Source organism: Podospora anserina, chromosome 3 (assembly GCF_000226545.1).
Source record: "Podospora anserina S mat+ genomic DNA chromosome 3, supercontig 3".
Classification (NCBI taxonomy): domain Eukaryota; kingdom Fungi; phylum Ascomycota; class Sordariomycetes; order Sordariales; family Podosporaceae; genus Podospora; species Podospora anserina.
Genome location: NW_001914833.1, coordinates 392,003 through 405,235, shown reverse-complemented (window position 1 = coordinate 405,235; position 13,233 = coordinate 392,003). Strand labels below are relative to the sequence as shown.

The 13,233-nt window shown below is 53.1% G+C and overlaps 4 protein-coding genes across 4 annotated transcripts; 1 reads left to right on the top strand and 3 right to left on the bottom strand.

Moving 5' to 3' along the window:
• Positions 1-455: 455 nt before the first annotated feature.
• PODANS_3_10480 (uncharacterized protein) lies at positions 456-2,076 on the top strand (the record flags this gene model as incomplete). Its single annotated transcript, XM_001903546.1, has 4 exons — positions 456-811; positions 867-1,295; positions 1,393-1,890; positions 1,941-2,076. The coding sequence occupies 4 exons, from the start codon at positions 456-458 to the stop codon at positions 2,074-2,076; spliced, it is 1,419 nt and encodes a 472-aa protein (XP_001903581.1).
• A 171-nt stretch (positions 2,077-2,247) lies between these two features.
• On the bottom strand, positions 2,248-4,122 carry PODANS_3_10490 (uncharacterized protein; the record flags this gene model as incomplete). Its single annotated transcript, XM_001903545.1, has 1 exon — positions 2,248-4,122. One exon carries the CDS (start codon positions 4,120-4,122, stop codon positions 2,248-2,250), a length of 1,875 nt encoding a protein of 624 aa, XP_001903580.1.
• Positions 4,123-5,886: 1,764 nt separating this feature from the next.
• On the bottom strand, positions 5,887-7,499 carry PODANS_3_10500 (uncharacterized protein; the record flags this gene model as incomplete). The annotated part of the gene is made up of 4 exons (XM_001903544.1): positions 5,887-6,516; positions 6,574-6,647; positions 6,698-6,937; positions 6,992-7,499. The coding sequence occupies 4 exons, from the start codon at positions 7,497-7,499 to the stop codon at positions 5,887-5,889; spliced, it is 1,452 nt and encodes a 483-aa protein (XP_001903579.1).
• Positions 7,500-7,744: 245 nt separating this feature from the next.
• Positions 7,745-10,494, bottom strand: PODANS_3_10510 (uncharacterized protein; the record flags this gene model as incomplete). Its single annotated transcript, XM_001903543.1, has 5 exons — positions 7,745-7,878; positions 7,930-8,128; positions 8,212-8,574; positions 8,636-9,127; positions 9,181-10,494. 5 exons carry the CDS (start codon positions 10,492-10,494, stop codon positions 7,745-7,747), a joined length of 2,502 nt encoding a protein of 833 aa, XP_001903578.1.
• Positions 10,495-13,233: the final 2,739 nt, after the last annotated feature.

Here is a 13,233-nt window from a genome sequence, read left to right as displayed (position 1 = left end):
GGGAATCTAAATATTGATCACAGCTGTATCTTGGCGTTACCATCACAATCCTCCTGCAACATGAATCCAGGCCTTGGTCCTCCGCAGCCGGGTCATCAAAACCAGGATATTATCCCTCCATGTTCTACATATAAGTAATTTCATCCCACGTGGAAAGGCGGCTGAGGCTGTTGAGCCGAGACGACATCTTCCAATATCCGGGTTGTACAGCGCTTCTCGCGTGTGCATATCAGCCGTCATGTCATTTACCGGTCTTGTCGTCAGGTACGGTGATTGAGCCGGAATATATTCATCTAAACCCAATAAACGCCACCCTTGGCCAGAACTGCGGGGTCCAGATATCACTTCTCCAACGCAGATAATAAAATGACCGGAACTCCCAGCATGTTTGTGATGTAAACAGAGCTGTCTAGCTTGGACTCTGGAACGTCGGTGCAAACCGCCCGTACATCAAGATGGCGCCGTCCATCGTCTTCATTGCGACCCTAGCCGCTCTCTTGTCACCAGCAATCCCAAATATTCTGGCCATTGCTCAACTCACCGCTGGCTGCACGACAAACTCGTTCACAGTCTCCAGTTGGCTCATTGAAGATTTCGAATCCAGCGGAACGACTGTGCGATTTCAGACACTCAACCGAGCCACCAACACATCAGCTCAACTGAGTTGTCAGGTTTCAAGAAACACGTCAACATGGCAAGCTTGCACTAGTGACAGCTCTCCTTTGCTTGCTTCGGTGCAGCTGGAGGCGGCCGTAGCTCGAGTGCGAATAAACGAGACATGGGTGTGCAATGATCTTACTCCGTCAAGACCGTTCGTCATCTCTCACTTGGTATTTCTGATCAGTCCTGACACTGTTGTTGTATAGGCTCAACTTTGCTGCCCAAGGAGAGGGTTCCCTGCCAATTACCTGCAATACCGACGCTTGCGCCCCCTCGTCCACCGATCCCCTCTTGATCAAGTCTGTCCTCAGCTCCCCCTTCCCGCTGAGCCCATCAGCAGTTCCTGGGCCTTCTGGTCACGACAAGGAGGGTTGCGCAGCCGGGTCACGAACACCGTCGTGGGAGGTCTTTTCCACTCAGCTGAATCTCCGGAACGTCTCCGGAAGGATTGAAGGAGGAAACGCCTTCATCCAACTGAGAAATACCATCACCGACTACCGTGCATCTTGCTTCGGGACATTAACCGGCACCGCCCCTGCGACTATGCAGTGTTCAGCTCAGTCTACTGGACGGCCCAGAGCGCCAAAATACAACATCAACACTGTCCTCACATTTAGTCCTGGCTCCTTTGTCCTGTCAGTCAACGAGACGTGGTTCTGTGATGACGCGAACCCTGCCCAGCCGTAAGCTTTCCTCTGTGTGAGTGTTGAACTTTGCTGACGCTTCGTACAGCATTGAGATCTTTGGTGTTGGCACTGCCCGGCTCCCACTCGAATGTTCCGCTGTCGGAGAGACGACAACCTATTGCGCTGGTGACCCAGCCACGTTTACCGGCCGCCTGATTTCTGAAAAGCCAATCCCGCCATTTTCTCTTGGTGACCCTCTCCCCACAGCCCCAAGTTGCACAATCTCATCAGTTGTCGCTCCATCGTATAGATTCTCCGACTTTGAAACAATAGTAGCGTCCGGATCGAACCTGGGAAGCATCAGGTTCGGCATTGAGCTCAACACTGGAGCCGCGTTCACGGGCTACCCGTCTACTTTTTTCAGATCCGGCGTTTCGGTGTCTGTCACAGAGGGCGGGTCAACCGCATGGTATCCTTGTGTTTTGGAGAGTGTTGGAGAGCAGAGTCTAACACCCACGGCTTGTGCGTTCCGGTATGATGCCGCCACGCAGAGTCTATCCCTCAGTGCGGATTGGAAGTGTAGTGACCTGGACGCTAGTCGACCGTGAGTGTCTTGATGCGCTTGTTTACAAGATTGATGCTGACCAAAGGCAGGGTTTCCTTTACGGGCGATCTCAGGACAACGGTTCCTAGCTTGACTTGCTTAACAACATCGGGGAGAACTCGATGTGCTACAGCTCCAGGGCAAGCTTGGGCGGCGAACGTGACCAGCGTCTACTGGGGTAATTAATCACGATGGGAAGCCATTAGATAAACCTTCGTAATCAAGCATCAAGATAGAATGGCACGTCGCAAATTGCCGAGTGATTGTTTATGATACTGCAGGCAAAACTATATTTAGCCGAGTTGAACTCAAGAAATACCTAATCCTGCGCTGGCTTACACCAATCTGAAAACCCCTTTACCTCTGAATCTGCCCCACTCGCTCCAGCTCAAAAGCAAATAACTCGTCACAAACACATTCCTCAAACTCGACCAACCTCGAAAGTATGTCTGAAAGCAGTGGCCGACGTTTTGCCTCGGGGAGGATGCAGCCTGTCGCATCGATACCCGGTCGCTCGCACGAGAGCAACTCATCCATGAAAGCATTGGCTTGCTCCAGCTCTCGTTCCCAGAAAGCTCTAGCGATTTTTCTTGTCGCAGTATCTGTGACTTCATCGACACTGATGCTTTTGGTCTGTACCAACTTACCACCCTTCAGGGTCAACCCAGTCTTCCGTCCTCTCTTCTCATCGACCTCCCATTCTGGGGCCCCCCTTGTGCATTCCCTGATCATGTCCTGCACATGTTTGGGTGTGTTGTCGAAGTGCGGAAACCCAATGGCATCTTGTGCATCATTTTCCTGGAGAATTTCGTGGTCAATGCCACACCTCAGTCTCGCCTCACCTTCGAACAGACACCACAACAATTTCCCCAGCATAAACACTTGTGCTCTTTCCAACCTCTTGCTGTTTGTCTCCAGCCTTTCCTGCAACAGGGCCTTCCAAGCAAAGCTAAACCCACCATCCTGGTCCTTGTACCTCGTCGACTGGGTAGTGGCCTCCCAGCTACCAAGGCAGTTCTGCAACCTCTCGGTAGCGCGTTGCTTCTGTTGACCGTGTTCATAGTCAAGCCATGTGGCAAGAATCTCCATATACTCAACGTACAGCACCTCAGGGGGGCTCCACGAAAACCAACCCCCTCGCTGTTCCAAATCCAGCAACACCAGGTCCATGACCTCTTTTGTCTTCCCGTCGGAGCGAATGACGAGATTGTCCGGCTTCAAATCCGGATAGAACCCGAATCGGTGCTGATTGACATGAATCAAGACCTCTGTCAACTGCCTCGCAAACCGGAGTTTTTGGCGCATGTCCAACTCGGTTCCCTCAGCCTTGTTCCTAAGCAGCAAGTCCTTGAGGGATCCGCCCTCAAAATACTCCATCACGAAGCCTGCAACCCCCCTCTTGCCGCCAAACTTTGCCTTCTTCGTCACGAGAAAAAGCGGCCTTGGCACCAAGTTGGCATGAGGTCGGAGTGACAGAAGGGTCTTGATCTCGTTGTACATGTATCGCTGGTCTCTCAGCAACGATTTGAGCGCAACTACCCGGTCGCCCAATTGTCCTGGCAAGGTGACAAGACTGATTGCTTCGTGAATCTGCTTCTTGAAGCTGAGCTCACTCACATCGATGGTAGGGGGCCAGTCCTCCTCGTTCACCTTGTTACACCAGGCCTTCTTGAGCTGGTCGACGCTGCACATGTTCTGCTCAATGTCGTAATCAGGCAGCAGGTAAATAGTCATGTCTCGGGTGGAGGCGGCCATGTCAGCGATGATGATGCGAGAGCCAAAAGGAGCCGCCAGATAGTCTCGCTCAAAGCCCGGTACGGTAGGTGACCACTCTTCGAGAGTCTTGAGCAGAAACTTTGAGATGGGAAGCGAAAGAAGTTGGTCTCTGGGGGTGTACATGGCCTCATCGGGTTTCAAGATGCTTCGAAGTTCGAGGGGGTACTCCTCAAAAGGTGGGAGCCAAACATCGATTCGGACTGGCTGCTTGTCTATGGCAAATAGCGGCAAGGCGAAGAAGCGTCTGCCGTCGGTATCAACTCCATCGATTCTCCATTTTGGGTCGACTGAGGGCGTAAGACTGCGAATCAAGTCGTCTCGGTTCCAAGCTAGGTTTTGGCCTCTAGCGGTATCTTTATTCTCTGGTGATTTAGCGTGTTCTTCAACTGGCTTCTGCAGTTGGTAGACTGCCAGAGGGGTCAGAACGTCGGCGACAACGGTGCTTGAGAGTTCCATGCTTTCTCCTGCGATGGTAGTGACCGGTCAATGATGCTGTCGAATGCAAACAAATCCATTGTATGCCAGGCTCCCAAACTCTCGTTTTAAGTAGGCAGCCGAGCCTTGGGCGGGGCCTCATCATCTTTCACTTTTCACTTTTCACAAATGTTATCTGGTCTTTAACTCCGAAACGCGCAACTGTAACACCAGCCAGGCCCAGAAGACAAGCTCACTCACATGTTTTTGCATGTAACGCCAAGATCATGAGATTTCCACCACTCCGGCAGTCCTGTGATACCATGTCTCGTTGCAAAACTAGGGGACCGCATCACCACTATATCCTCAAACTTTGACAAACTTTTCAATGACGCCCTCGTGGGACCCCACTGTACTTGGCTGACTAATAGTGAGTAAGCACCCTAACTGCCCCGCATCTTACCGGCCTCGGCAGGCAACCGGTCGATCCCCGGTCTATCATTTCCATCTCGGAGAAGGAATATGCCGCATCGCTCATACATACCTCTGTCGAACCGGTCACCAGCCCTACGCTAGTGCCAAGCAACCAGTCTCGTGGTAAACAGCCGTGTACGACGGCGTGGACGGGAACCAGCACGACCAACATAGTGGGAGGACCCTGAGAACTACAATCGTACCCGACTATAATCCAAACTTCTATCCGCCCCCAACTCCCGAATATCAACTCACAAATGCCGAGCAAACCCGGCCACCAAGACACTCCCCCACCATCATCCAAGGAAATGAGACCCTAAGACCCCAAAATCGGGGGACACAACAATGCAAGCCCACGAACCACGCCCACATGTGAGATGGCTTGCTCCACCTACCCTTCCACAACACCCGCAGCCAGTCCTGCCCGCCCTCGGGACCGGACCGTCCTCTCACTGGCCGGCTCCCGCTCATCAGCAGCGGTCCGATGAGGAAACGAGAGCACCCTTCATGTACACGCCCCTCCTCCTCCTAGGTTCTGCAGTCAGCCTGTCAAATCACGGGCATTTTCTCCACACGCTCACAAGTTCCTGTCCTTTTTGGGCACCTGAGATGAGACAGTGTGGGAGAAAACAGGTATAACAGCCGCAAATATTGGTCCCTTGCTGCAGATGACAGGGTTGCAGAAGTCCATGCCCCTTCTCCTTGGGTTTGCATAGGGCTAGATCACCGAGTCCCAATCACACCTCTCGCCGTCCAAACACCCTTCGCTATCCCTCTCCGGATAGAACATTATGTACTAACGCCGCACTGTGTGCGATTATCTGGATTCTCTGTGATTTGTCGATTAGTGATTTTTGCTTTGCTGGCTACCTCTAGGTGTAGCCGCCAGATTTGTTGGCAAGCCTTCCATAGCGTCGTGATCTAGCAAGTGGCTTTGCATCCACATTGAATGGCGGGGGGTCTGCCCTAAAACCCGCTATCTGTTTTTCTGCCTGTTGGTGCCAACGAAAATTCCCAGAAGAAACACCAGACCCCCGAGTCGTTTTCCCGATTGGGAGGCGCTGTCCAAAAAAGTAAAATCATCGATTGTGATTCTGCTCAATGTCTCGGAAACCAAAGCTGCGTGCAAACCCCTGAATGCCAAGAAGACCAACTGCCAAAAGTGAAAAAACCATGACTCCAAGAAATTAAAAATGCGTTAAAAAGAGAACCCAAACCAAAAACAAGTATGGCTTTTGTCAAGCCTCCTACGCTTCAACTCCGTTTCCCCAACGCCTGATTTTTGCCCTTTGTCCCAGTCATCACAATCATTACCCATTAGATAGATGCGGCTCAAGAGGTAAGCCGCTCAGCCACGGCGAATTCGATACGGGGAGTGTCCGCCAGATTCCACCTCTCGCCGAGACCATTGTCCCGGTCATAAATTCGAGAGTTGCCGTACTGGAGGTCCTCAGGGAGATCCCAAGCGAGCTCCTCGTTCTTGAGCCACATTCTGACGAGATAGCGAGGGTTCTCGACAGCGTCGGTGAATTCTTCCCGTGAGTGGAGAACCCCGTGGTTGTTGATGAAGAGCAGGTCACCAGGCTCGGTGTTGATGCTTATCTGGCCCTCGGTTGCGAGCCTCTCCACAATTTCCAGGGCATTCTTTTGCCCCTGTGAGAGTACAGGAAGACCCGCCTTGCGCTTGACATCCTCCAGACCCAGCAGGGGTTCGCGAGCAAAGTTCATCATGACCTTTCCGTCGTGATGATACAGCAGAGGTCGAGTGCTGCAGGGGAAGAAGCTTCCCCGGCTGTCAAAAGGCCAGATGGGCCGCGCAAGGAGCTCGCAGAGATCTGGATGCTCCTTTTGGAGCTTGTTATAGACGGTCCAGGTGGACGAGACAAGGGTGGCTCCGCCCTCCATGGCATTACTGCGCGACTGGAGAGCAAGAATATCACAGAATGTGTCGGTGTGGAACGTCTAGATCAGAACAGGTCAGCGGCCAGCAGCTTCGACATATGGCCTGGTGTGACCTACAGAAGCACGAGATGAGTATCTGGTTGGGCGCTGGGACTGTGGTGTCTTTGACAGCTTGGCATTGCGAATATGCGCTTGTCTCTCGTTAGTTACGCGGCACTAAACTTAGAAGCACTGAACTTACACAGCATGTTGCCGTTCTCATCCTGCCTTCCCCGAGCACCGGCAATGTAACTCGAAATCCCAAGGAAGATGATGATTTTGTCCTCGGGTGAGAACTCGCCGGGCTGCATATCCCGGATACCTCGGACAACAACAAAGCCTTTTCCGTTGTGGACATCCTCAGCAGCCTGCCTGAGCTTTGGGCCGAGAGTGGGAAGCGGGAAAGTGGTGGTAGAAACCTCGCTTCCAGAAAGGTCGAGCTCTTCTTTTTGTTAGCTAGAACCAGCTACAAGGCAGGAGGCATAACACGACGTACCGTTGAAGTGGGAGAGGGCAGACCTGACCTCCTTAATCTCCCTGTCGTCGAGGGTGATAGTGTAGTCGGCGTCAGACTCAAAGGTTGAAGGGTTCCAGGCAAGGGGGCCGCTGATCTCGTCTGGCAGCTTGGGTGTTATGGTTGCAGGGGCCAGCTCACCCTTCAGAGTCAGCGTCAAATCACCCCAGGCGGGGATATGCTCGGTATGTGAGAGGATGGTTTCGGCGCCCATTGTGAATGTTGTGGAAATAATAACGAATGAGTCGAGGCTGTTGCTGGTGATGCTCCGGAAGGAAAAAGGACATCCAGCAGCCCCTGAGCCATCTATATAGGCTTCTACAGCGCGTCTTGTAAAAGAGGTGGGTGCACGAAGCCGTGCGAATTGGTAACACGATGTGATGCGGCTCAAGATTCCGAGAAAGTCGCAACTCCGCAAAATGAGGGTCTTCCATGTCGGGTAAGGTAAGACAGCAGGAGGGGTCGACTGCACGCCTACCCAATAGCCCATGCCGGATTTAGGACGACGCCCCCCCTCCTCTTCGCGCGAGCACACTGCAGGTGATAAGAGCGGGGCTGCTTATTGGCGGAGTCTACATTTCGTGTGCTAATCGACCCGTTGGCTTCCCGTTGGTCTCGAACTCGACCCGAGCTGTCAAGTGAGGGGCTCTCGTTCAGCTCACACCCTGCTGGCCACACAACCAGGTCATCCACATTACCAAAACGAGACAAGCATGGGCAGAAATCAGGCCACTTTCAAGCCTCCATCTCGGCCGGCGGGGCATGTTCCAGCGTATCGCGAGGCGTCCAATCTGGGTCGAAGAGCTGGCTCGTATACCAATACTTCTTGTGATACTCGTCCGTGTGGTTGATGGCTTCAAAGACGGGGCCTGGTCACTGTCAGTGCTGTACACAGAACACCAGCTGAGGGCTTGTCTTACCCTTCTTGACCACAATGTCGCGGCACTGCGCCATAAAATCGGTTTGTTCCTTATCCAGGCGCGCCATCCGACGCACTCGCGGGGCGTTCCAGTTAAATCCCTCTGTGAACAGCTGCTGGCCTTTGTAGCAGTAGTGGAAGTGAGCCAGAATCGTCTTCGCCCCCGAATTCGTGGCCCTGACGAGTGGCATGTCAAGGTACTTTACCTGTCAAAGCAGCCAGGCGGGTTAGCGCATTCATCGGAGCAAAGCGCGGCTCCCCGGGCCCGGGAGATGTGACTTACCCTGGCTTTCCTTCTGGACGCAAACTGCTGTTGGAAGAGCATCTGCATTTCGTAGTTTTGCAGCAAGATGAACGAAGCCAGGAAGCTGATGAACCAATCATTGGGGCTGTGGACGTTGAACGTCGCTTGCAGTTCACGCAGCACGTCTTTTCGGAGAGGACTGAGGATGCGGTGGATGATGATGGATGCCACCTGGTAGTCTAGATACGGAGGCAGGGAATCGATGTCTTTGTAAAAGGGGTCCTGAGGATTCGACGCCTTGATGTCGTCGTCGGCCCATCCAGCCGCAGCCCAGCACCGCCACTTGGACTCGACAAATCGACAAGCCACCCACAGCTTGAGCGTCTTCCGAAGCATTTCATTCTGGTCACGGGCATTCATGTTAGTAACAAGACGAACCGATATACAGCCAACAACAACATACCGGGACAGGGAAGATGGATGCCCGGTAGGCAGCCTGAAAGATTCCCCAGACAAGGTCATCCGAGTCGTCAAGATAGGCGTCCATGTAGCGTGTGATGCCGCGATCAATGTATTCGTGGATTGATTGCACCACAGCTTCCGGGTCGGCCACGGCCCAGGGGACGGCATACATGGGCCTGTTTTTCAAATCCACATCTCCCGAGTTCAAGGGCGGCACGAACTGTCTCAACTCTACCTTGAAGCTCATGGATCCAATCTGTCCCAAGCAGAGATACTTGGATGGACCTGGCACCCATTCCCGCTCCAAGTGAAAATCGCCATAGTTGGGACCTATCATGGGGTGGTTTCTGTAAAAGGGCATGTAGTCGAGCCCAGTCCGGAAGAGTATGGTGTCTGTTACCATGTACCGCAGACATGGCAGCCGGCTCATGCGGACGGTTCTCTGTTGGCATGTCAAGCAAGGGCCGCGAGGGTTGCTGGGATCGGGAATGCACTAAAAGGTGTTAGTTCTCGAGAAAGGACAATGAAGTACTAAAAAAAACTTGCCCTATTCCTTTGCATCCTACATCTGACACAGGCATGCACCTGTCGGGTGAGATGTGTGTCGGTCTTTTTGCTGCCTTCATACGGACTGCGCTTCTTCCGGACACGATGTGAGGAGCCCTCTGATACCGAGTGAGAGCTTGACCTGGAAGCTTTCGGCGCAAGAGCAGGGTAACGCTTCTCTCCCGAGCCCGAAGAAGGGGACATGGCCGAGGACTGCGAATCAGGTGGCGAAGGCACAAGTGCCCAGTCCGTCGATGCGTCGTCCACAATGACAGGCTCTTCGCGTAGGTTGTCGCTCAATGATTCCGAGTCCAGTTGCATTGGGGTGGCCGAGACCGAAGAGCTCTGTTCATGACCAGGGCGATAGCGGACGTTGTCGAATTCAAAGCTGTCTCCAACCATCTCGAAATCCCAAATTCCCACGTCACAGTCATACTCTGAGCGCCGAGGGTTCAGAAGCTCCACCGTGGTCCCCTGGAGATGTGACACGGAAGTTTCCTGTGGCAGCTGAGCAAGATCGTCTTCAAACTCGAGAGATTCCAGGTCTATCTCCACAGGGGGTCGATAATGCTCATTCTGAAGGGGGTGAGCTTGGTACCAGGTCGAATGCCCGGCTTGCGGCTGTAAGGAATGAAGGGGGAGGGATTGCTGCTGCTGCTGGATGGGTGTGGTGGCAGGCTCGGCCAGCTGGGTGCGGGCACGGCTCTGCTCGAGCAGCTCGTCCACAGTGAGATTCAAGAGGCCGGCGACACGCTGGATGTCCTCGAGGTCCTTGCCGGAAAAGTCCATGGTGAGGGCGGCCAAAAGGGCGGGCGATTGCTGGTCTGATGAAGGGAGCGAGGCGAGATGGTATCCAAGGAGGAAGTTAAGATTGTTGAGGGAGTTGATATCCTGATGCGGCTCTGGATAATAAGGTCGGACCCTGCGCGGACCCTGGCCAGAATGGTGGTCGCGGGGGATGTGTAACGGACGCGGCCAATCATGGCCGGTCGGGAGAGCCCATCGAAACCGATCAACGAATGAGCCAACAGCAGAGCGTGTGCTAACCGGTGCAGAAAATCCAAACCGGCCGTCCACCACCCCCCAACACACACAGCCAATCGAGTCGCACATGGCCGCGACGTCGAAGCCGAACTTTCTCTCAAAGACCTGGACTTGGGCTGTCTCCTGTCGTGCTGAGGTGTTGCAGCCCGAGGTGAGACTCGCTAGCGGGCTGGGGGCCGTTTGTTTTAGCGGGTTTCGGGAGCTGGCGATCGGCAATTGGGGCTGCCGACGCTTGTTGATCGGGGCCTTCCCAGTGCCGTGTGTGCGCATTCTCAGCGTGGCGATATTCAGTACAGAGTCCTATCAAAACAGTTAGCAACCACCCCAAGTTCCTGAAATAGTGACGGACTCAAACCGACACATACACTTGGCGAACCTCCATTGTCCTCAGTCCATCATAATGCCATCCAGCTGAGCAGGTCCCAGAATCTTGGTAGGATTAGCAACAGGCCACTATCTGGAATGCTTGGATCTCATCTCACCTTGGACTTATGTTGGGAATGTACACCCTGTGATCAGAGACACATCAGCTATTGATCGGTTCCAGCAGCTATATCTCGCCAGAATCCCGCTGGTCCTTCCTGCACTGAACAATTGCCATGTTAGTTTCCCGCCAATCATTATAGCATCCACGCCACTCACCTTCAGGAACAACTGGCAGCGAGCAAACTAATAATATGCAAGAGGCGACAGGTGTGATGTGTTGGGCTCGGCATGCACCAAAGGCGGATTCAATAACGGGAATAAGGCCTCCAAGAAACTCCAACTTGAAGTTTGGTGGTGATTTGGTGAGGGTGGTTGGCAGGTATGAGGTGAGTCTTTGAGATCACGGAGCAGTTGGTCGAGAAGCACACTTAACCGTCTGGACGGCCATCCTCGAGCGAGGAGAAGGCAGGGGAGTTATGAGATCCTGGGTCAGCACCCACGGGAGCCTCCAGGCACCCCACGCATCCAGATCTCCCAAAGTCGAAATGGTATGGCTGGCCGAGAATCACGAGTTCGGCACATGACTTTTGTTAACAAAGTCCAGAATAGGAGATGCATGGCCTCTTTTCCATCCCTCGTACGTTTGATGACGGAAATTTCCTTGGTTTACCAGATTTTCAGGACTTCATAACCGCTCAGTGACGTACCGACTGGGAGGCTTATGCCATGCTGGGCCAGATCGGATTGACCCAACATCCAATCAGGGGATGCTGCGCCCTCATAGCGGACTGTAACCGGCCAACGGCTCCTATGTTTGGCCACGAAAATCACCTTATTTCGACGATCACCCCTACGTCAGTTCTTCCTTCTCCCCTGGTTTCTTTTCTCACTTCAACAACAGCTCAGGTTTTCCTCGCCATGAGTGGTCTCCTCGCCGGCCCAGGAGCTGTTGCCGCTCTTCAGGGTCTATTCTGCCTTGCCGTCAGCACTGGTGCCTCAACATACACCTTCATACCTAGCATAAGGTACGATCAAAGTGGAGATGTCATCCAGCTCAGCCAAGTCCCCTCTTTGAATCAAAGACGGAGGTTCCCAGTGAGCTGGCTGTTGCCACCAATATGGGACGATAAATCAAACCCTATGCCATGGTTCCTGCCAAGGACCTTGATCGGCCCATATAGCCATCCAATCAAGGGACGTGGACAAAAGAACCGATGTCTGAATATGGTCACGTTGCGGGATACACCGAACATGATCTACAATTCGATATCCATTTGGGCTCCGACCCATCGGCACGGGTGCCCATCTTTCACCCTGCGCTTGTCGTTCACGGCTTCCCAATTCGGGAATCTACGTCGCTTCAAGATCCCACGGGATAAGAGCGCAGCGTGTAGAGAAGGTGGAGTGTAGTTTTCAAGGGCTACCCAAGGTAACTATCCCATGGCAACTCAACTTGGAATTTTGGCATATATCACGGCGTGTGTGGCTGTAGCAAATTTCAGGTCGAAGCAAGCGCGGCATGTTTCTTTTTTTTCTCTTTGCTTTTTCGTACCAAGATCATCATGTCAGATGCCAGCAACCAACATCAGCCGTCCAGTTCTTCACAAACACAAACAGACGGCTTTCTCATGATCCAACAGATGACCCAAACACCTCCCAGGGGCGCATATACGTCACTCATGAGATGCAATGGTGAGATGTTATGGTCACATCTCAAGACCTGCATCGAATGCTAACGAGGTTATCGTGTCTCAGAGTTTACTTGGTCCCATGGGGCAGTTGGAACATGCTCAGAATATACCCCTGAGCACCTTAACTCTGAGCCAGTACGTAATCGTGCATCGAAGTTCCCAAGTTTCTTTTCAGCTGACATGTGCCACAGACAAGCAGATCGTCCAAAACACCATGGAGTCATCGTCAGACGTCAGCATCTGGTTAAAGAGAGCCTCGCACATGACAGCCAATCATCTCGTGTCGAAATAATGCAAGTCTTGGCATCTGAGATCAATTGACGTGCATTGTGCGTGCTGGGAATGTTCCGATGTTGTACACCCGATGGATTGTTGTCAAGGACCACGACATCTTGTGTTTCTGCAGTCCGATGGCCGGAGGGAGAAGCCTGGAAGAAATGCAATGGCGATCATCAGTGGTCCAGACCCCAGAGAGGACCCTGATATCCGATGCGCCCAGGGTTTGATGGCTTGCAGTCGTTGCAGCCAATGGACGACAGCCAACCGTCGTGGGGGAAGCAGCGGCGGCGGGACGAAAGAGCTTGACCTACGTCATAGCAGATCAGTGCTTAGCTTGCCAAGCCTCGAGTTTCCAAGGCAGGGCAAGTCCCACTCGGTTCACCAGATGAGGTCACCCAGCCTGCCGAAATGTGCGAAATTCGGTCTGAAGAAACCAAAATCCCATCTTGTCCCATCTCTACCCTCAACCCTTTCTTCCCATTTGCCTTCAACACCCCCCCTTCCCCCCTAAAAAACGAAGAGACGGTAGAAGGCGATGTGGGTAAAGATAATTGATTGAGAGACTGGCAAATTGCAAATAGATGCTGGCTATTAGTCAACAGGCGCCCTTACG